This window comes from Xenopus tropicalis, chromosome 5 (genome assembly GCF_000004195.4).
Source record: "Xenopus tropicalis strain Nigerian chromosome 5, UCB_Xtro_10.0, whole genome shotgun sequence".
Classification (NCBI taxonomy): Eukaryota; Metazoa; Chordata; class Amphibia; order Anura; family Pipidae; genus Xenopus; species Xenopus tropicalis.
In genome coordinates, this window is record NC_030681.2 from 77,213,050 (window position 1) to 77,235,977 (window position 22,928).

General features: G+C 38.2%; 1 protein-coding gene and 1 long non-coding RNA gene across 2 annotated transcripts in view; both read left to right on the forward strand.

Annotated features, from left to right (window-relative positions):
• The first annotated feature begins 402 nt into the window (after positions 1-402).
• The window catches only part of cdk19 (cyclin-dependent kinase 19), a 75,596-nt gene continuing 53,070 nt past the window's right edge, over positions 403-22,928 (forward strand). The window contains 2 exon segments of the mRNA NM_001114040.1: positions 403-654; positions 20,014-20,089. Coding sequence (NP_001107512.1) covers positions 527-654; positions 20,014-20,089 — 204 coding nt within the window. The 5' untranslated portion in view covers positions 403-526.
• On the forward strand, positions 667-1,586 carry LOC116410938. The gene is made up of 2 exons (XR_004222768.1): positions 667-847; positions 1,213-1,586. It is a non-coding gene; the product is annotated as an uncharacterized LOC116410938 (long non-coding RNA).

Genomic DNA, 22,928 nt, shown 5'->3' on the forward strand with positions numbered 1-22,928 from the left:
TACCTGAACAAGGCATTTTTTGCCATGTATTTTAGTTCTATGGATAATGTCTGACTAGTACACTGAAAAAAACACTATTTCAAAGATAAATGTGTTTATAATTGATTGTGTGATTTGGCGCGCATTTATTAACATGAAGGCACTGCATCGCCAGCAATGAAGTAATGAATGAAGTGATAGGCTTTCCCCCTGCCAGTTGTTTGTGCCCAGGAACCCTCCGCTCAGAGTACAGGCCCGGTAAGAAGTGACGCCTCTCAGGCGGGCAGCTTCCACAATTTGGCAGCACCACGGCAGAGCGGGCAGCTGCTGGAAGTGAAATTGAAAGTAAAGATAGAGGGCGCTCTTCCCGCTAAAGTACATGGCATGCGTCTATGTGCAAAGAAGAAGAAAAACAAGGAAATGGTGGAGGGAGAGCCTGGCACTTATTCCATGTAACGACCGGCAGTAGCCAACGGACAGCAAAGGGTTGGGGCGATAGCTGAGCCTTGATGGGTTAAATACGCCCTCGCTCCAGCCGTGGAGGAGGATGGATTACGAATTTAAGAGCAAGCTGTCCGCCGAGCGGGAGAAAGTGGAGGAGCTGTTTGAATATGAAGGTTGCAAAGTGGGTCGAGGCACCTACGGGCATGTTTACAAAGCTAAGAGGAAAGATGGGTAAGAGGCACTAAAGGGAGGGGCGTGTGGGAGGGAGGTGTGTGTTAGGTCACTGTTCATACCTGTGTGCGGACCACCTAGAGCATCGCGCAGTCCTGTGCTTGAGCAGCAAACGCACCTCTCTAGGTGCACACATACCTGCGTGGGTTCCGTACAGTAGAATGCATGTGCTTGCTGCTATTGTGTCTATGAGGTAATTATTGTGTTCACTCATGTCTGTCACAGCCTTGTGTTTGTTATACCAGCAGCACTGCATATACACGTAACCCCCGGACAACGAGGAAAGCCGGAGATGCTGCATTTCTTGTCATGTTAGGAAGTTATTGATGGGGATATTGTGCTAGTTATGTGCTGTTACTGTGTATTTGTAGCTCCCTCCTCCTCCTCTGCACACGCCCGGGATGCTGAACTTGTGCTGGGGGAGGAGGGGGAGGGAGTCTGAGCTACAAATGTTTATGTTGGGGTAATCCAGCCTTGTGGTCCCACCTACTCCGCTGTTCCTCCTCTTCAGTGTTTGCCATAGCACCATGTGTCAATATTTTCTCCCTCGTCTTGCAGATTACCCATTTCTATGGCATTTTCCCTCTCTTTAAAGAGCCAGTCCTGATCAGTAAGGATGCCAGCCCTTTACTGAGGAGACAGTTACCCGCTGGGATTCGTGAAGGGCAGCGGTAGGGCCACAAGTTGAACATCACTGGAGGCTGAGCTGTGTGTATGAAAAGGGCAATTACACATGATATGAAGTGACTGCTTATACTTCAGGCTTAACTAAGGAATAAATAAATGCGTTGTTCTCTAAACTCAGCATAGTAAGACTTTTAATAAAGTTGAAATGATGCTTTGCTTGATTTCATTCAGGTTAAAACATTTGTGATGGCACCTATGTGATTTTTCTGGGATATTTGCTAAATAAACACACGTTCTTTAAAACATTGGCATGTTTGTGTATGTGCAAGATTTTATAATCGCCTCCATGTTTGATGTTTTAGTTGCAGTCTTATACTAATGGCTGTAAGAACTTTGAATTATTTATCAGACAGACATTATTTAGCCCATCTAGCATGAAGTTTTTTTTTAATTCTCAGGACTAAGAATCAATAAAAAAAGCTTTTAAAAAGATGCAATCCTTTGTCAACCCTTTTTTTTTTTAACTCTTGGTTCTGGCCCTTTAGTTATCCTCCAGGGAAGGTGCTAATTCTCACAGTGCTTTGCTCACTTCTTCATAGGTAGAACTACTGGTTTAATGGTGGGTTGCTGGACTGGCAATTTGTACATTCTGCTTAACACCAGAGGGACTGTAAGATGCCCATAGACAGTCACTATTGGGCCTGTGGGTGGCTGTTTGGGCGTCTTAAGTACTTGAAATGCCAGGGTCTGTTTTGTCTTGCAGCCCATACCTGGGCCAGGTTTAGGCTAAATAATACAGATTGGGGACTTATAAGGTATTATATTAGGTTAAAAAAATCCATTAGTTCTGTAGCAGTGACATCACATTACATTGCAAATAGTGCATTGTCTGTTTCTTTTTCTACTGTTTTTTTTCCACAAGAAAAAAATATTCCCCTTTCTGTACCTGTGCACCCTCCATATTATTTCTGTGTTTTTGCTGGAACATTTTGTACAATTCCATGTCCCATTGTTTAACTCACATCCTGCATTAGATTTCCAGCCCATGCATAAATGTCACTCTTTGTATAATGAGTAAGCTTAAATGTTTTCCTGTAACTATTCATTTTTAATTATTATTAATTATTTTATTCTCTGCCCCCTTAGCTAAAGGTAAATGTTCAAAGATTATAACTAGTCAAACTCTTCTGTCTTTACTTTTCTCATTCCCACTGGTGATGGTTTGGAGGCGAGGATCATCTCTCAGGGGCAACTTGGGGCAATTTGATACTCAATGTAAGCTTGTAGTTCCTTGCCTCTTGTACATGCCTTAACATCTAATAGCCCATTTGCTGAGATGCTCACTGAGACAACTTGTGACCATCATAAATAACCCTGCTTATTTTTAAATCTAAGTAATGTAATATTTAGATATTCTTGAAGAATTCCCCAAGTACAGAAATACTTAGTAATAAATTATCTGTTCCACTGTCCTGTCCTTTGTTTACCTCCCATGAATCCTTGTCAATTCTTTGTTTAGTAGTAGTTGGGCAGGTTTGTGGTACATTACCATTAGGGCCATGACAGACGGGGAGATAAGTTGCTGCACGACAAATCTCCCTTGTCGCGGGCGACTAATCTCCCCGATATGCCATCCCACCAGTTAGGGTGACTAATCTTCCGGTCTGTCATGACCTTTAATTACATAAAAAATGGCCCTCGAGCCAATAAAATCTCTTAAAAAACTGGGACCCATGTAACTTTTGGTTACTCTGCTATGTTTGTGTAAACTGTCTGCTGGCTCTTACCTTTGCTAGTATATTTAAATTGTCACGTTGGTGACTAATACATCATTTTCTAATCTTGTAATCTTATCTGTAGCACTTCCTTTCATTGGAGGATGTTTTGAAATATTTTATTTGCTTGTAGAACTGTTCACTTCCTTCTTTGCACAACTTCACATTGGTGGTGATTCACAATTTACAATAGTTATATGTACTATTATTTATAAAGTGCCAACAAGGGGCATTGTTGGGAGAAGCTGCATATATGATATAGAAGAGAAACTGAAGAAAGAATGTTTAATTTTAGAGTGCCACTCATTTGTACTGATCATATTAGCTACATGGAGATGCTGGGTTTTTCTTCTGCAACTCTATTCATTACATTTCACTGATCTCTGTAGCCAGTACAGTTTGTCTTTGGTTTGCCCAGTGGTTCCAGTTACTAACCAAAAAACATACAGATGGTAGCTGTGCTATCTGTGTGCTGTAGCAGCACTTTTCATAAACTACAGTAGGAAGTGTTCCACAATAGTTGGTGCCATGAATAGCCTGGAACATTTATATAACACCTTTCCATTATGGATAAAGTGAACAATGTACACCCTATTGTAAAATATATGGATATTAAAGGAGAAGGAAAGGTTAAGTCACTTGGGGGTGCCAAAATGTTAGGCACCCCAAGTGACTTAAATCGCATACTTTCTACCCCGGGCTGGTGCCCCTGTACGGAGCGAACAGCACCAGCCCGGGGTAGCTGCGAGCGCTTCCTCTTCCGTATTCGCCGCGCGCGTATGCACAGTAGAGTGAAAAAGCCGAACTTAAACATAGAAGTCGGCTTTTCACTCTACTGCGCAGGCACCGGCCCACGGATTTCGCCGGCAGCGCGAAGACGGAAGGAGGAAGGCTCGCTGCAGGTACCCCAGGCTGGTTTAAAAGTGTTTTTGTACAGGTTATGGAACTCCAAGGTGACTTCTAATATCCTCATATTTTACAACAAATGGTTCATAATTTATTATTATACACAAGTTATGTCTTGTGTGTATTATATGAAGATATTGCCTAAATAGGTATCAAAAGTATTTTTTAAGTGTTTGACAAAACACTTGCACCTGTCATTTTTATTTTTTAAACATGACTGACTTTTATTCAGTGTACCCCAGTATTTAAATAAACACTTTGCTACCCTTTGCTGTGCACCTGGGCATGTGTTATTTTATAAAAAAAATTGGCTTACATTCATTGATATGACCTCACAGTCATAATTTTTAGACTATAGCTTTGATAAATAGATGAAAGCAGTGTATTTAAACAATAACAGAAATTGATCTGTAGTATTTTATCATTTATATTTTTATCACTAAAGATTCAGCCACAACTTGTGCTTTTAAAAAAGTCACTATTGGCACTAACCTAGTCATGTTCAGTAGGAACTGTAGTTCCTCCTGCTTTTAAATGCAGCATCAAGACATGAACCAATGGCATAATTAGAAACCTATGAGCCCTGGTGCAAATTATTAAATGGGGACTCACTTGTGTTTTCTTTAGTTATCTGCTTTAGTTTGTGTTTTAAGAAAAATAGTTTTTTCCCCCCTAGAAGATTTTGCCAGAACTAAAAAGATTGGTAGGTTTTAGGTGGTAAGCTTTTTATTTTTAGCAAAAACCTGATTGTGCAAATAAATTACACTTGCTTTTTTTTCCCAAAAAGTCAGTTTAAGAACTCATTTACTTTTATGTGACCTCCGAACCTCTAGGCAATATTTTCCCCAGGAATCCGGTATAATTGTGCCAGATGCAAGTGGTGCAAAGATTTGCATTAACTAGGGGGTTGTGCCTAATATGTAGCAGGTGACACATAGGTGGGTGCGATATTTCTGCAGCAGAATTGAGAGAATGCAGGTGAACAATTGCCAGAACAAGTGTATTGGTTCAAACCAAGGAGGCATTTTAGCTTCTAGTACTATCTAGAAATAGTAAAGGCATATGGGCTCTAAAAATGCATCTTTTATAAAACATATACTTATATGAAATAACTTGTTTATTGTATGTTTTTTATTCCTTTAATTTGTTTGGTTCTTGAATTTTTCCGCTTTGTTTTTAGAGGACAATATGGGACAATTATTTCCTGTCATTAAAATTATATTACATATTTACTTAGTGTAAAGAAAACCCACGTATAGTCTTTGGAATATTCATAATTCCTTAGTGCAAAGAAAACACACATATAGTCCTTAGAATGTGCGTTTTAAAAGTTAAAATGATATTATTACGTTTTTAAGTAAACTTTAAATAGTGGATGTCACAATGCCAGGCTAGAACATAAGTGTGAACAGGGTCTCTAGCTTGTCTTTTCAAGGGTAGTACTCCCTTATTTCTTCCCAAAAACTTTATTAAAGGACAAAAGTAACATTTTTGAATGTAACTGTACTGTGCAGATGTGAGTTTCAAGCTGGCCATACAAGCACCAATATAATCATACAAAACTACATTTTGTAGTTTTCAGACTATGTGCAGGCTCCGAATTATCGTCCTGACAATTTAGTCAATCAGACAGGTAAGAAAATTTCGGTCTGATAATGATTATATCTGTGCAAGTATTGTGTATCTGACGATACGCTTGTGTGACCAACAATGTATTTCTGGGACATAACTTTCGTACGATTGTTGTCTGGCAGTTATTAATGGTCAGAACATCGTCCAATTTCTTATTTTTTAGGATTTTAATCCTACAATTTCAGTCTGAACATTAGTTTTAGATTGTTGCATTGAAATGTACGATTTATATCCGAACATTCGTTGTAAGACGACTAACATCTAAACGTTTATGTTCAGCATAAGTATGAGCTAGGGTCAATTGGAAACCTGTGCGCCCTTGGTTGGTGCAATTTTTTTCCTAAAAAGTTGCACTGGCCCAGTGGAAACCCTGGGCGTTGGGAGCCTTATATATTGACACCCCTCAGACACTTTGGCTTTCCTTTTCCTTTAACACCTCAGGTAACCTAAACTGAGGCTAATGTTTTTGACTGTGCATCTGTAGACCCCTTAATACAGTTTTCTGAGACCCTAATCTCTCCTTACTGAACTCTTCCTGCTAATAATGTCTTGTAACACATGGCACACTTGGAGCTTTTTACAGATTGCTACATAGATTCTAAAAGAGCTCCCTTGCTATTGCACATCATAGATCATGCTGTGTGCATGCAGAAGCCAATGGTTTGTTCACTGTGTATGCCCACAAGCTGGAAGTAAGCATGGTGGGGTGGGGATGAGCAATAATTTTTGAAATCACTTTGTTCTTAAAGTGCTTTCAGTTAGATTTAGTTAAGCTGTGAGTCTTTTTAAGGTAACATATCAATAGGGATTTTTTATCTTCCTCTTTAAACTCTACACTAGAGTACACTATTTTTGCAAGGTCCCTGATCCTAGTTACCTACTTAGGTAGGCTTTTGCAATTGCAGAGCTTAAAGGACAAGGAAAGGCAGTCACTTGGGGGTAGCAAAATGTTAGGCACCCACAAGTGACTTTAATCGCCTACCTTTTACCCTGGGCTTATGCCCCTGTTAGGAGAAAACAGAACCAACTCCGGGGTACCTGGGGCGATGTGCTTCCTCCTTCCTGCTTTGTAAAGCTGTGACTATGCGGTGGGCGCATGCCAATAGAGTGAAAAGCCAACTTCTCTGTTAAATTTTGGCTTTTCACTCTACTGTGCATGCGCGTGTGGCGGCGTGACAGGAAGGAGGAAGCGCTGGCAGTTACCCCGGGCTGGTGCTGTTCTCTCCCAACATGGGCACCAGCCTGGGTTAAAAGGTAGGCGATTAAAGTCACTTGGGGGTGCCTAACATTATCCTTTAATATAACTGCATAAGAAATGGTAGTTTAGGGAAATCTTGGAATTCAAGGAAAGATCTGAAAGACCAAGAAAACTTTCAGATAGAACTGCTCTTATACTGGCCAGAAAGGCAAAGGCAAACTTTCATATCACTGCAAAGGACCTGCAGGAGTGGTGTTGCTCCATTCCTTGGTACAGTATTGCTTGCACAAAATGATCTGCAAGGAGTTATCAGGAGGAAGCTGGCCATCCACGTTCAGATTTTAGTTGTGTTATGACAAATACAAATGACAAATCTAAACGATTTAAAACTAACATTTAGATTAAAATTATAGGATTGAAGTCCTTAAAATAACAAATCTTTTAGCAAATGTTTTGGCCATTAATAGTTGCCAGACAACATTCATATGAAAGTTATGTCCCCGAAATAAATTGTATAAACTGTAATAAATCACCCATGGATATTGTCAGATAGGCAACACATTCACAGATATTATCATTATCCAACAGAAATTTTCTAATCTGTCTGATTGAATAACCAGGCAGTCACCACAAGCCGAAAACTGTCAGGCTGATAATTCAGACCCCACACATGGTCTGAAAATTGCACGAAGCTTTGTTTTGTATATCAGTGCATGTATGGCCATCTTTACCTACAACCTTATCACAAATGTCAACATCTCTGGAATGCAAGACAGCATTTAGAAAAGCCAGAGGTCTTTGGAAAACAAGTCTTGTGGACTGATAAAGTCAAAATTGAACTCTTTGACGACAATCACCAGAGGTTTGTTTGGAGAAAAGAAGGAGCATAATTTCATGAACAAAAACAGCTTGCCAACTGTTAAACTTGACAGTGTATTCATTATGCAACATTGTACACCACTAAATATCATCATATTCTGGATACCATTATGAAACAGAGAACCAAGAAAACATGCAATGGCACCTACAAGACAGTGATCCGAAAACATATCTTAAAAATCACCATAATCTACCTAAAAAAAAGCAAGCTAGAGGTTTCACAATTGCCCTCAGAGTCCCTATGGATACATTTTACCCAGGGCCAATGTTCCTTTTTACCAACATGACCAACAACAAGTGCTACGCTGCCCTTTTCTTCAGCTCTCTTAAATTCCTTGCATGGACTTGGACTGGGTGGTCATGTGCAATACAATCTGAAAGACTTGCAATAGTGCGCATGTTCCTACTCAAATTCCAGTTTAAAGGAAAACTATACCCCCAGAATGAATACTTAACCAAGAGATAGTTTATATTATATTAAGTGACCTATTAAAGAATCTCTCCAAACTGGAATATATCTGTCAGTAAATATTGCCCTTTTACATACTTTCCCTTGATCCACTATTTAGTGATGGGCTGTGGGCTCGCTTAAAGGGCCGGATGACAATAAATAATGCAGCTCTAACTGTGGCCTAGCATGTATGTGTGCCTTGGCTTGTTTGTGTGCTCTGTGAATCCTATGATCCCAGGAGGCGGCCCTAAATTCTTAAAATGGTTTTCTATTTAGGATTACCCAACAGCACATGCTACTAAATTATATTTTTATGAAAATGGTTTATTTAGATGAAGCAGGGTTTTACATATGAGTTTGTTTATGCAATATATTTTTAGAGAGACCTACATTGTTTGGGAGTATAGTTTTCCTGTAAGGAATTGAAGCTGTAGAAAAATAGAGATGCATTTTTGTTCACTGGAGGGTGCCATAAACTTAGCTTTTTAAAGAAATTCTTTGTTTTAGTGAGGGCACAGACAAATACTCATACTATTAATTTATTTGGTGGCGTCATGTGTCTGTCTGTGTTGGCAGGACAATATAGACTGCAGATGATGCAAATCATGTATCGGGGAGCATTGGCCCTGTGATTACTGCTTATCATCATCTTTTGTTAAAATTAGGAACAGTCCCAGATCCCTTAGTTGTAACATATTTTTCTATGCTGTGCTGAATAGCAGTTCATACTTTGTTTTAAATAGCTATAAATGTATGCATACAGAGTGCATATATTTCCATGGAATACAGTATTGAAATCCTATACAGGGCAGTGATTATTTACTCTAAACTGTATTTCACACCAGGCAAGGCAGCTACATAGCTAACGATAATATTCTAATCCACACACATGCAAAATGTGGATTCAAAATTTATGAATAGGGCCCTCTGATCCTATCTGATCTCAGTTTGTCATAAATAAATATAAAGTGCAGCGTAACTTGCACTTTATAAATAAAAAATGATGATAATAATATACAGGCTTTTGATGGGTATTTGTAGCTAATATTAATTTAGACGTAGTACTTTTTCAACATATATATTTGAAATATAGGGCTAGTAAAGTTTTATCCCGGACCCATATTTTATCCCTAACTGCAGTTTATTGCAAATTTTATTGATTACATAGCAGTTGTATTGTTGCACAGAGTCAGCAAGTATATCTAAAGCCAAGAGCTTTGGGGTGTGTTCACTATAATTCTCACGCATTAATTATTCATTGATGTTTTAGTTTTCTGTTGTCATGACTTGCACATGTGTTAGTTACACACATCTAATATATGTGTGTCTGTTTGTGTAATTTATTAACCCTACAAGAAGAATGGGAATGGGAATGGGAATTCTTTAATGAGAATTCTGGACAGTATACTGAAAAAAAAGAATGTGGAGCCAAGGGTTCATAAATAGGGAAATCCCCAGATTTCCCCATGACTAGTGAATTCCTGGCAATCTAATAGAAATTGGTTGCTTGCCAGAGACATCTTTCCCAATGTGTTTAAGGTTGTAAGCACATTGGCTCGCAGCCACATGAAATTTGATGATTCTTTTAGGCACCACATTATGTTAACTTTCATCCGAAGGTATTTATGAGCAAACATCTTTGCTGAATTACTACTTAAGGGGCATATAATCACATTATTGGTGTGCTTTGTTTTGTGATTAAAGACCACCAATTTTCTGCAGTATTGCAGAATAACAAAAGATAATTATAAATGTTGATTCTTACAAAAGAAACTTTGACTAAAGGTGGCCATACACAGCCAGATTTAAGAAGCATATTCGGCCACTTAAGACTAATTTGGCAGCATATCTGCCTGTTTATGGGGCCCTCTGACAGGCCTACCCGACCTATATTGGCCTGAAAATCTGCCAGATGTTGATCGGCAGGTTTTATTTTCCTTTCGTATTAAAGGGGATATATACCATAAATTTTTACAATGCACTAAACCATGTAAAATAATGTAAAATAGAAGTAATTGCTTTTATTTTAATACCTTTGGGTTCAAATATGTCCATAACTGCTCTACCCAGACCTTTTGCCAGCTTCCGGTTTAGACTCTTCAGTATGTGGCTCTGAGCCCCCTGCCCTGATAGACTTCACTGACACAGCAGAGCAAAAGTGCAGTGAATATGCATAGGGTGGGCGGGGCTTAGCAACGTCACAGAGAAACACAGAAGGAGGAAAATGGGAGGGGTTTTACCTGCTACTGTTGAGTAAAGCCTGTCATTCAGTGCTGTGACCACTTCCTGCAGGAGACTGAAGAGACACTCACATGTTTAATTTCACTCTGGCTTCTGATTAAAGAGGTTGTATATGCAGCTCTCATATAATGACAGTTTTAGAAGGTAAAATGCTTTCAAAACATCTTTCTTTCTGCATCATTTCACATTTTGAGGGAGAATGAATATTATAACTGAATATGAACTTTATATAAAATGTCTTTTTTAAGGACATTATTGGCTTGTTGACGTTGTCATTGCCCCAACATTGGGCTGTATCCCGTAATTGGATCAGCCTTATATTGACTACCTGGGTGTTGTAAAAAATTCGGATACTGACAGCCATTTGAGGTAAAAAGGTGAAGTTTATTTGACACGTACATGGGTTCTGAGCAAAGTCAAGGGTCAGAACCCCAAACAAAGCACAGGGTTTTTATAGACTTTGGTACACGGGAGCATAAAACATAAGAACATTTGTGTATGGGCATTAACAGCGAGAGAGCAGTAAGATCTCTTTAAAGCACAGCCAAACAGGTGGCTCTGTCTTCAAATCGATGGTATTGGTAACCAAGGTTAGCTTGTGAACACAGTCCACCCAAGTCAGGGGGGGGGGCTGTGGGTATATCTGCACACACAATTTATTCCTTTTCAAGGGAAAAATCCACTGATTTGGCAACCTTACCATATTTTCAATTTTTCGAGTTTAATTTGAGTTTGTAAATTCGAAAATTCAAGATATTTGAGTTTTTTTTATTCAAATGAGTTTTCCTTATTAATAAATATGCAAACATTCGAAATGCAAGTTTATTAGAATTAGAAAAGAAATTCTTAAATTCACAAACTCGAAAACTGATAAATAAGCCCAATAATCCTTTTTCTTTTTACAATTTCCAAATAAAAGTTATACTTTGGTGTATAAGGTGCATGTGCTTTATATAACTGCTTTAAACTGTTTTCCCAAATTTTACTGGGTTCAGGCAGGCAGACAGTACATACTATGATATGCTGGCAATACACAAGAAAAATGACAGCTTTCCCTGATAATACAGTGGTGTGATATCCTAAATGACACCCACTCTCTGAGATTACATACTGGTGAAGAGGTCAAGGGGTAGACAGTCCAGTTTATGGACTGTAAATTAAGTCTTTAAAATGAACATTAACACTTTTTAATTTTATTTAATTGGGACATATTGGATGTGTATAATAATATGAAGGAGGATTTCTGTTTATGAACATAATGAGAATTCCCCTTAAGGTCCCCATACACGGGCCAATTATAGCTGCCGATATCGCCCCTTAGACTGATTCGGCAGCTAATCGGCCCGTGTATGGGCAATACCGACGGGCCTACCCGACTGATATCTGGCCAGAAATCGGCCAGATCTTGATCGGGCAGGTTAAAACTCTAGTCGGATCGGGGACCGCAGATGCATCTGCAGTCCCCGGACCAACTTTTCCTATACCCGTCGGTTTAATTCAATCGTTTTAGCCTGGATTCTCCCAATATCGCCCACCCATAGTCCAAGCGAGTGGATCGGCCCGTGTATGGGGACCCTTAGGCATTATTGTATTTTGTAATCTATGTAAATGTGCTTGTGTTACATGTGTTTTGTGCTTTGTTGTAGGAGGTATCCATTAAACTGTTTTATAGTGTTTAGTTGTAGTGTTTGTTATAGCTAGCTGCACTAGCAGTTAGGGGAGCTAGTAGGTTCTCAACATTTCACTGATTTTAAATTTGCAAAACTCTTTTAATCTTTTGTTCCATTGTCAGAATATGTGAAACTCAAAATTAATAGCAAGTAGTTAGAAACTACAACATTTAACAGTTTTCTGTTCAGTTATGATTACTTAGAAACATGGTTTAACAGAATATACTGTATAGAACAAGACAACATATGATATGACTGTATCTTCAGGCAGCAATTATAAAGAGCAGAAATGTCTATTTGAGAGGGGACTCAAAGTGCTTTTTTGACTCAGGGCAATGTTGTTTTTTTGTATTAAAAGGTTTCAAACAAGTGTTGTACCTTTGTGTAAATGTTTCAGTGTTCATGTCTTCCTTAAACTTAGTTGCAAATGTGTTTATATTAATGTAATTAATAACTGGTTATTACAAAAGGTTATTACAAATAATTACAGAGGTTATTGCAAATAGACAGTTTTTCAGCTCAGAACTCTCAGTCATATATGAACAAATGAAAAGACCCTTGAGTATATAAAGTATACAATTTGTGGTCCATAAATTAATCTCTTTTAAATGAAATTTTTGTAAGTTCTTAAATAACCATTTCCAAACAATGTTTCAATCGCTATTTTCTATGTTATGTCTATTGATTCTCTCTGAAAAATGTTATATGCAAAAATTTATTTTTATTGTTAATTTTACTTGCTTTGTTTATTTTAAACATGTTTATGCAGCAAAAATGACAAAATATTTTAGTCAACAACCTCTAGGATATAGGTTCCAAAATAGATCTGTATCAATGTCAGTACAGTGAACTTCTGCTTTTTTTTTTTTTTTTAAAGGAAAAGTAACACTAAAAATTTTTAACTAAAAAAATCTATTCTACCCTCCCCCAATAATTGCCCTATCCTGAAAACCATTTGTTATTTTGAATGCTTTAGTAGAAAATACCTGTAAAAAACTTGGCTTCCTGTCATTTGAACAAAGGCGACATGGCGATGCCGGGGAAAGTATCAGGAGTGCATCAACTATGCAGCGATCGATTGATCGAGCCTAGCCTGACTTCTGTATAGGAAGGAGTCAGGCTAGGCTCGATCAATCGATCCCTGCATAGTTGATGCATCTCCCGATATTTTCCCCAGCATGCCGTATCGCCTTTGTTCAAATGACAGGAAGCCGAGTTTAACAGGTATTTTCTTCTAAAGCATTCAAAATAACAAATGGTTTTCAGGATAGGGCAGGATAGTTAAAATTTTTTAGTGTTACTTTTCCTTTAAATAAAGAAAGATATAGGTCTTTCTTAAGAGCCACTGCTTGAATGCAGGAAATCAGTTCTACCTCTACACTTTGTACAGTAGAGCCTGAATGTGAAGTTTTTTAGATAACTATGTAAAATGGCATAAATTCCAGGAAAATGTAAAATGTGGGAAAGCATAAACACTGTTTGTCTGTATGGGATTGGAAATAAAACAGTGTCAGTTCCAGAGGAATCTATACCTATAACCTTTGTGGAAATGTCTTTATGGACATATAAACCCTACATTTTTGTTGGGCACATCCCCCCCCCCAACATTTGTACTGCATATATCCCCCATAATCAAATGTGCAGGCTTAAGGTTAAGGCCATACCTTAAGATTTTTTTCTAACTAACAACCAATTTCAGTGTGATCTGCCAAATCTGTCAAATTATGGTAAGGTTAGTGGGCACTGAACAATCACACATCTATCAATTTTTTATCCGATTTTTTATCCAATTGTTTGCAGGACCATGCAGGTAGTTATCCTAGCTTCAATTAGACAATATCGCTTTTTTGTTGATGGACAAATCATACTTTTAAATGATCGTTTCAGGATAAGTTGGTCCTATGATAACTAAAAATCTTAATGTGTATGGCCAGCTTTACACAGACAGCAATTACTTTGATAAAAAGTTCCACTTGTATTGAATACTGTAATGGTTAAGCTGAGCTCAGGACAGGAGGTTAGGAGAGAAAAAACATGTTTCTCCAGCAGAGTACACAGCTAGAGTGAATTTTAATTATGTATATATTTTATGTTTTGCAATAGTGCTACAGGTATAGGCTCTATTATGTAGAATGGCCTGGGAAATATGAATTCTTCTGTAGTTTGGATCACTATACCTTAAGTTTTGTAAAATAATTTAAAAAAGAAATAAACCCAAAAGAATTGTTTGTCACCAATATAGGTTCATGGAGTTAAGATGCCCTCATATGAATTGAGACTTCCCTCAAAAGAGGCAGTACAGCTTAGGGGCTTACTTATCTTGAGAATTCCATTCAAGCTTTTGTAAGTACATGTATGGGATCCCTTATCCGAAAACCCGTTATCCAGAAAGTTCCGAATTACAGAAAGGCCATCTCCCATAGACTCCATTATAATCAAATAATTTTAATTTTTAAAAAGGATTTTCCTTTTCTCTGTAATTATGAAACAGAACCTTGTACTTGATTCTAACTAAGATATAATTAATCCTTATTGGAGGCAAAACAAGCCTATTGGGTTTATTCAATATTTAAATGATTTTAAGTAGACTTAAGTTATGGAGATCAAAATTAAGGAAAGATCCATTATCTGGAAAGCCCCAGGTCCCTAGCATTATGGATAACAGGTCCGATACCTGTACATGTAAAAATATAAATAAAAGGGAAAGTTTAGGAATGAGTAGGAGAACTTAACTAAAAGAAGTGGCAATTACCAATTAGGAGTGCTAATTTGGAACAACACCTTTTTGTTATCTATTTAGTATGTATGTCCCATTTCAAAATACTTGCTTCCTCAGCTTTCTTAAAGGGGAACTCTGGCTTCTGAACCAATACTAACCTATACCATAAATACCATTAAAAACTGAAATCCAGCTCAAAACAGTTCTTCTCTTTCTGCAGCATTTGCAATCGTGGCAGGGGAGGAGGGCCTAAACATTGATGTTACAAATTGTAATAACTTCTCCACCGCTTACAGACAGAATGCAGCAACTACATAACCCACAATCATATCTTTTATGTCACAAATTACATCACTTGTGCATGGGATTGTGGGGTTTGGAGGTTGCAGGCTGAGGACAGTCAACTACTGGCCAGGGGCCAGGCTTAGGTAACTGTTCCAAACCATATTATTAAGTATAAAAAATTATGAAAAGGCTTATTTTATCATTTATGTATAGAATATACATATGCTTGAAATTGTATTTAGGTTTCAAAAAGCTTAGGTTGTGTTTGGGTGAGCACACATCCATGTGACATATAGTATATTAACTGACACTACATTCTTTGGTCAACTTCAAGGTCAGGAGTTGATAGTTTATTAATTTTTTGTGGCCTTGGGATAGATTCTGAGTATGTAAGCAACCATAAAAAGTATAGTTATCTTTATTGACATATATATAAATAATATATATTTATCTGCATTAGTAACAAAACTGTTTAAAGTAAACCAATATGTTGATAATATTTGTTGTAATGTAATACCCTGCCAACATTTTCATTCCTTAAATTCAGTTAAATATGAAAACAAGAAAACACTTTGGTGTGGTGCTCAGGCTACAGTATATAACTATTTTATTATTTTATGTAGAAAAAGTGCCACATACCTAAAATAAAGAGTTTACAAAATTAATCAGTGGTACTGTTAATATGACTTAAGTCACATAATAGCACAAGGTGGGCATGGGAGCACATTTAGCAATGCCAATGACTTCAGAAAACTCACTTTTTAGAAGGGTATGGGGGTCTGGCGTGTCATTGCCTCTCACTGTATTTAATGTATCTGGGGCTAAAGTTCCCACTGTATTTAATGTATTTGTGGGTGCCACTACTCTCTGTCTCTCACTGTATTTAATATATTTTGGATGCCACTGCTTCTGCCCCTCACTATGTGTGTATATATATATATATAGAAAAAGGCTGAGGCACACACTTATAGGGATAACAACCTGGGTGCAAATCAGATAAACAATGCAAATATGTAAAAAATGCTGATGCACACCAGGAAAATTTTATCAAAAAAAAGATACTTAGTTTATTTAGATCGACGTTTCGGTCCTCACCCGGGACCTTTATCAAGATGATAAGGGTCCCGGGTGAGGACCGAAACGTCGATCTAAATAAACTAAGTATCTTTTTTTTGATAAAATTTTCCTGGTGTGCATCAGCATTTTTTACACACACACACACACATATATATATATATATATATATATATATATATATATATATATATATATAAAGGAATAGTGACAGCACTCTATATTTCATCTAATGTCTCCAGTGTGAAAATTCCTGTGAGTGCCGTTTTTTGCACAGAAATCCCAGTGATGCTGGTCTTTTGTGGATGGTGTGTCATATTTTTACCGTGCACCTGGGTATACAATTAAAGCAGAGTGCCATCCTGGCAACATATATAATTATATACTGTATATCTGGAGTTATTGTTCATAAAATGTACCATTATTTACAAGAGCATACTCTATTTATGTATGTATATAGACATGGGCGTCCACAGAAGGGGGCAAGAGGGGGCACTTGCCCCCCCCTGGAAAAGTAGCAAAAAAAACAAAAACCTTACTCCGTTTCTGCACTTTCCCCTCAAGCCCGTTTTTGCTGTGCTCCGATTGGATCTTTCTTCTTGTGGATTCACCAATCAGAGCACAGCTTCCTTGACAGACAGTAAAATTGACCAATCAGAGCACAGATGCACACAGGGATCGGGAGATTTTGCAAACTGGAAACAGAAATAAAGACTGAAAAGATGAATCTGCAGCTGTAACTTTTCCTGAGAACCAACTCTCAACTTTTGCTGCAGTTTTCATCCCACAGGTACTATACAGTTCTAAAGAATCACTAGCTGACATTAAATTGTTTAATTTATAATCTATCCCCTACCCTAACACATGGAGGGTAAGTTAACTCTTTCCCTCTGAAAAAGCTCATTGTGTGTTTATATATGTGTTGTTGTTTTTTGCACTTACTATTTTTTTTTTTTTTTTTTTGTCATTGTTTTGTTCATTTATAGTAAGTTACAGTGGGGCCAATGTTGTGTATCAGTGCCAGTGTTATAGTGCCAGGGCCTGAATATCTGCCATCAGTACCCACTGCTTCTCACTGTATATAATGTGCTGGTTTTGTAACTACGGACTGTGTCTCACTGTATATAATGGGGAGTCAGTACCCACTGCCTTTCTTGCTATAAAACTAACATAAACACATCTAAAGGGGTGGTTCACTTTTAAGTTAACCTTTAGTATGTTATAAAATGGCCTATTCCTAGCAACTTTGCAATTGGTCTTCCTAATTAATTTTTTTGAATAATTTGCCTTTCTCTTCTGCCTCTATACAGATTTCAAATGGGGGCCAAAAAATATTGCTCTGCGAGGCTACAATTTTATTATTATTATAATTTTGTATTACTTATTTTTCCAAGTAGGCCCCTTAACTATTCATATTCCCATCTCTTGTTTAAATCACTACCTGGTTGCTAGGGTAAATAAGACCCTAGCAACCAGATAGCTGCTGAAATACCAAATGGAGAGCTGCTGAACAAAAAGCTAAATAACTGAAAAACCATTAAAAATAAAAGTGAATTCGAATGCAAACTACCCCTTTAAGCTAACTGATCCCAAACACAAATGTTTGCAGATCCCCTAACAGAAGTGCGCGTATGAATACTTTTACTACTAATACTAAACATTTTAGGGTAAAAAAAAAAAGCACCCCCACCCACACTTTTGTACAGTATCCCTGGGAGTCAGTGGGAACGGCAAGAGGTAGTTGGGAGGTTAACTTTTTACGTCAGCAGTGAATCCACTAAGTGTCACATTAGCTGTAGGTCAGTCTGTGTATGGGCCATATTTAGCCTCCCCTAGTATCATCCTGCAAAAAAAAAAAAAAATATATATATTTATCTGTTGCAGGATGATGCTAGCTTACTTGCCCCCCCTTGGAAAATTTTCTGCGGACGCCCATGTATATAGATACCCTCTATTGAAGATTGTGTGATTTTCTTTTTTCTTGTTCTTACAAATTTGCTCATATTAGGAATGTTACATGTTATACACTTTTATTTTCCGAAGGGGGAACCATGGTCGATGGGTATTTTATAAGTAGGATTGTGGAATGTCCCTACTTGGATCCAGTAATTTGTTGGGGGAGTGACATTTGCCCCTATTTATACCTTGTGTGCTTTGTGTTCATTATCTTGCTACTTGATAAAGAGGCGGGAACCTTGAAACGTTGTAATGCAATTGTTCTGCACAATGCAGTAAAGATTTTTTCTTTTTTAATTTAAACGAGTCTGGACCTTTTTGTTTCTTTCTGTATGTATATAGATATATATATTATCTTTACTGTGTAAGCTAATTGAGGCTAATGGCAGTATAGGCAGTTTTGCCTCTTTACCAACTCGCTAAGATTTTGGACAATACCAGGGTTCTATTAAACCAGTTCTGTCCATCTGGCGGCCTGTGACCCCCCCCCCCCCCCCTCCTTCGTGGCTCTGCTGTGATTGCTTACCTTTATGTAACCTATAAATGGTATCAGTACTAAAATTAACTGCCCCCCTGCATTGTTCACACCTCAGATTCTGGCTTGCATTGTTCACACCTGCAAGCCCCTCCATTGTGCACACCTGAAAACCCCTCCATTGTTCACACCTCAGATCTATACTACTTGTGTGTGCCATAATCTATTGCCCTACAATGCCTGTGTGTGCCAAACTTTGCCTGCCCTACAATGCTTGTGTGTACCATACTCTGTCTGCCCAACAATGCCTGTGTGCCCTATGCTGCCTGTGTGTGCCATATTTTCCTGCCCTATGCTGCTTGTGTGCGCCATACTCTGCCTTCCCTATGCTGCCTGTGTGTGCCATACTCTGTCTGCCCTATGCTGCCTGTGTGTGCCATACTCTGCCTGCCCTATGCTGCCTGTGTGTGCCATACTCTGCCTGCTCTTTGCTGCCTGTGTGTGACACATTCTGCCTGCCCTATGCTGCTTATGTGTGCCATACTCTGCCTGCTCTTTGCTGCCTGTGTGTGACACACTCTGCCTGCCCTATGCTGCTTATGTGTGCCATTTGTTGCCTTTGCCTGCCCTGTGTTGCCTGTGTGTATCATACTCTTCCTGCCCTATGCTCCCTGTGTGTGCATATACTGCCTGCCCTATGCTGCCTGTGTGTGAACTACTCTTCCTGACCCATGCTCCCTGTGTGTGCCATACTCTGTCTGCCCTACACTGTCTGTGTGTGCAATATTCTGCCTGTGTGCCATATTCTGCCTGCCATATGCGGCCTATGTGTTCCATACTCTGGCTGCCCTATGCTGAACCCAGTGGGGTTTGTTCTGGGTGTTTAGCTAGCATTTTAAAAAAGTTGTTAGGGGGTCCCAAAGGTGTTTAATTATTTATTAGGGTTGCTGTGCTATCCACAGGGGAGAAGGAGGCATATGGATTTAAGGGTATGGCTTAATATGACTTAATGAACTTTTTCCATGATGGGTGATATCCCTGCTTTACTCTTAAATGCACTGATCCAGTACTATGGTAAACCAATAACAGCTGTAAGGTGAGCGCCCACAGTGTAATTTTTTAACACTAGTATGCTGATCATGGATCAGTGTCTCAAAAGCATAGGATTCACGCATCCACCAAGTGGCTCAGCATGCACAGCACAGATAAGGCGGTAACCTAACTGCCCATACCAGGAGCATGATTAAATAGGACGTTGCCACTTTCTAATATCACTTAACAAACTAAACAGTGAGGGAATTTTACCAAATTAAGAGCATTTGTGTTCTAAATACTACTCCAAGATTTAGAGAACCATGATTCAACCTGTTTTTTTTATATTATTCTTATAGTACATACTCTTATACATATGCTAGTACTTGGTTGTTTCTATAACAGTAATTTGTTTTTTATTTTTTTTTCTTTGATCCAGAAAGGATGAAAAAGAATATGCACTGAAGCAAATTGAAGGTACAGGAATATCCATGTCAGCTTGTAGAGAGATTGCAGTAAGTGGAACATTATTATTTTTTGAATGTAAACATGATGTAAAAAAAAGTGGCTACTGAATATAGGTAGTCCAAATGTGTGTAACTGGCGGTTTGTGTATGTGTCTGAGTATGTGCTTAATTGGTCATATTGGGCATGGCTGTAATCAGTGGCATCTCAAAAAGCTGGAACTCTCGATGTGAAGCCACAAAACAGGCAGTACAAAGCGTTCTTTGGCAAAAGTTTTGTGTGTTACAGTACTTTTCAGATTTCTCCACATAATGAGCCAAATATACCAAATGTTCAGACATTGTATAATAAAAATATTGTCTTTCAATGGAGTGTGTGGAGCCATGGGGCAGTCTTGTCTTCCTTGGTGGGCCACATATGCCCCCATCCAGAATCTTTAATTGAACAGTCTTGCATTATCAGTTTCCATAATTCAGTTTCAGACTTCATCTGTACAACACAGATAATTATGTTTCATTTTTATATATATAGTAAATGTAATCTGGAACTTTATAGGATAATGTTATAGTTGGTCTTACAATTCTGAATGTATTACTTGCTTTTAATACTAGTAGCTGACTAGAGCTAGTATCGAATGTCTATTTTATACTGTTTTAAAAAATTAAGATCCCTGCAATCAATTTTCCGACAACAAGAATGAAACAATTTATTTTTAAACTAATGATTTAATGTTAACAATGGTGTGTGGTAAGCCATCTTAGTTCATTATACATGATTTTCTGTTTGGAGAAAAAGCCAGCACATCATGCAAAGTATATGTATGGTCTGATTGCAATTAGGCAATTAGGAGTGAAGCAAGGTGAGTGATACCTTATGACACTGCAGTTTAAGCAGAAATTGTCATTTGAAAAGAGAAGTCTGTGAACCTGATAAATAAAACACTATAATGTATTTATCAAAAATATACATCATGGAGTGATGTTGCAAACAGCCATATAGACAAGCCTAACATCACCATGAGCAATACCAAGTGTGGGCTTTAGTGGTATAGTGGTCACTGCCAGTGGACTGTGGAGAAGTAAAAATACACTCTCTGTAGCAATGAATCCTGCTTCACCAATTAGCAGTGTGGCGTTTAACTGAGTTTGGCTGACACCTGGAGAACTTGCCTGCATAATTTGTACTGTAAAGTGGAATAATCCTCTAGGGCTGGGTTTCATGGGTTGCCCTATGGATGTCTGTGATATTTGGTTTCAGTAAAAGAAAACCTTACTGCTAGAGAGTTTTACTTTTTTTTTAGATTGTACAGAATTGAAGCCTCATTTACAAATGTTGCTACGAGTGCAGTCCTTATAAAATGCATGAAAATGATGCTTGTATTGACATTATTCATGTGCTTGCATCCAAACACACTTTTAACACTCCCCTTGGACTTCTGTATGCTAACACTAAGCACCATTGCATTCATCCAGTCTGATGAATTGTGTGCAATTGTGCCTAGTGACGCTTGGGAACCCTGGAGCTACCACCACCCTGAATGTGGCAGAATAGGTGAAATAGACTTGTTCCAAAACACACATTAGTGTGCTGCCACAATGACACTGTAATTGCTGCATTGTTTTTTGAGACTGGAATGGAAGAACTTGCCTGGCCTACACAGAGCCCTGACTTCAGTTCCCCGCCCTCAGTGATGATTTTATGGCTCATATTTGTACGGAATGAGATGAACAAGGAGGCTAGGTTGAGGACAGCAAACACAGTGGTCGGCCATGGAGTGCAGCAGAGGGAGGATAAATACATCAAGCAGACTCCCCTCAAAAATATAAAGATGAGAGCTCAGAACTGGCATAAACCACTGATACATTGGTACACCACTATACAGTTTGGAGAATTCTTATTACAAATGGTCTTCATGGAAGAGTTGTGACGAAAAAGCCATTCCTGTGTGGTGGAAATAAAGCCATATGACAAAGCCACACACTAAAATACAAGGAATACAAGGCAACAGTGAAACCTACAGGTTTGAGGATGCATTTTTAACTCCATAATTGGAGTTGCTGTTTTGGTCTAAATTGAAAAGTACATTCAGATTCTTATCCATCATGCAGTAGCATCAGGGAGAAAAGAATTGCGCAACCAGTGGCTCCCACAGATTTTTATTTCAACATAGTCAAGCCAGTCTGGGATTACTTGCAGAGACAAAAGCAAGTAAGAAAGCCAAATACTGCAGTAGAATGGTGGAAAGTTCTTCAGGATGCTTTTCTGTTTTTTTGCTTTTTTTCTGTTTTTTGCACTTTCCATTAATTACAAGCATTTTACCCCTTAACAGAATTTTTCAATATCTTTTGTACAGTACCGTGTATGTATATGTATCTGTGTGTTTATAGAAATACAGACAATGCAGAATAACTGCATTTTGTTTTATACTTTTTAAAAAAAATTAAACTGGATGTTTTGTAGAATTATTAAATGGAATACGGTGCTATAGGGTATAGGGCAAACTCAAAAGTCTCTTATGGGTTGGGGCTGCTGCAGTTCTTACAAATATATCTTAGACTACTACATAGCAGCTTCACACACTGGAACAAGATTTAGCTAGCGCAGATGGCTTTTCAGTTAGTCACAAGATGTATGCCAGTTAAGTTTTGGCCTGCTAGCTTAAGAATTTAGATTTTTGTGGTATTTGGATATCAACAATAATCCCTTAGATTTTCTACTGAATTATAGTGTATGCTTTAGGAGACAGGCAACTCTCTGTGTAACAGGGTCTGTTTACTTAATGTTACTGGAGCTGGTGTTTGAAAATGGCAGGAGTTCAACAATATTAGGACTTCTGGCAAGTGTCTCATTCAGGTTCCTATATGTGCCTCTCACGGGTTCATAGAGATT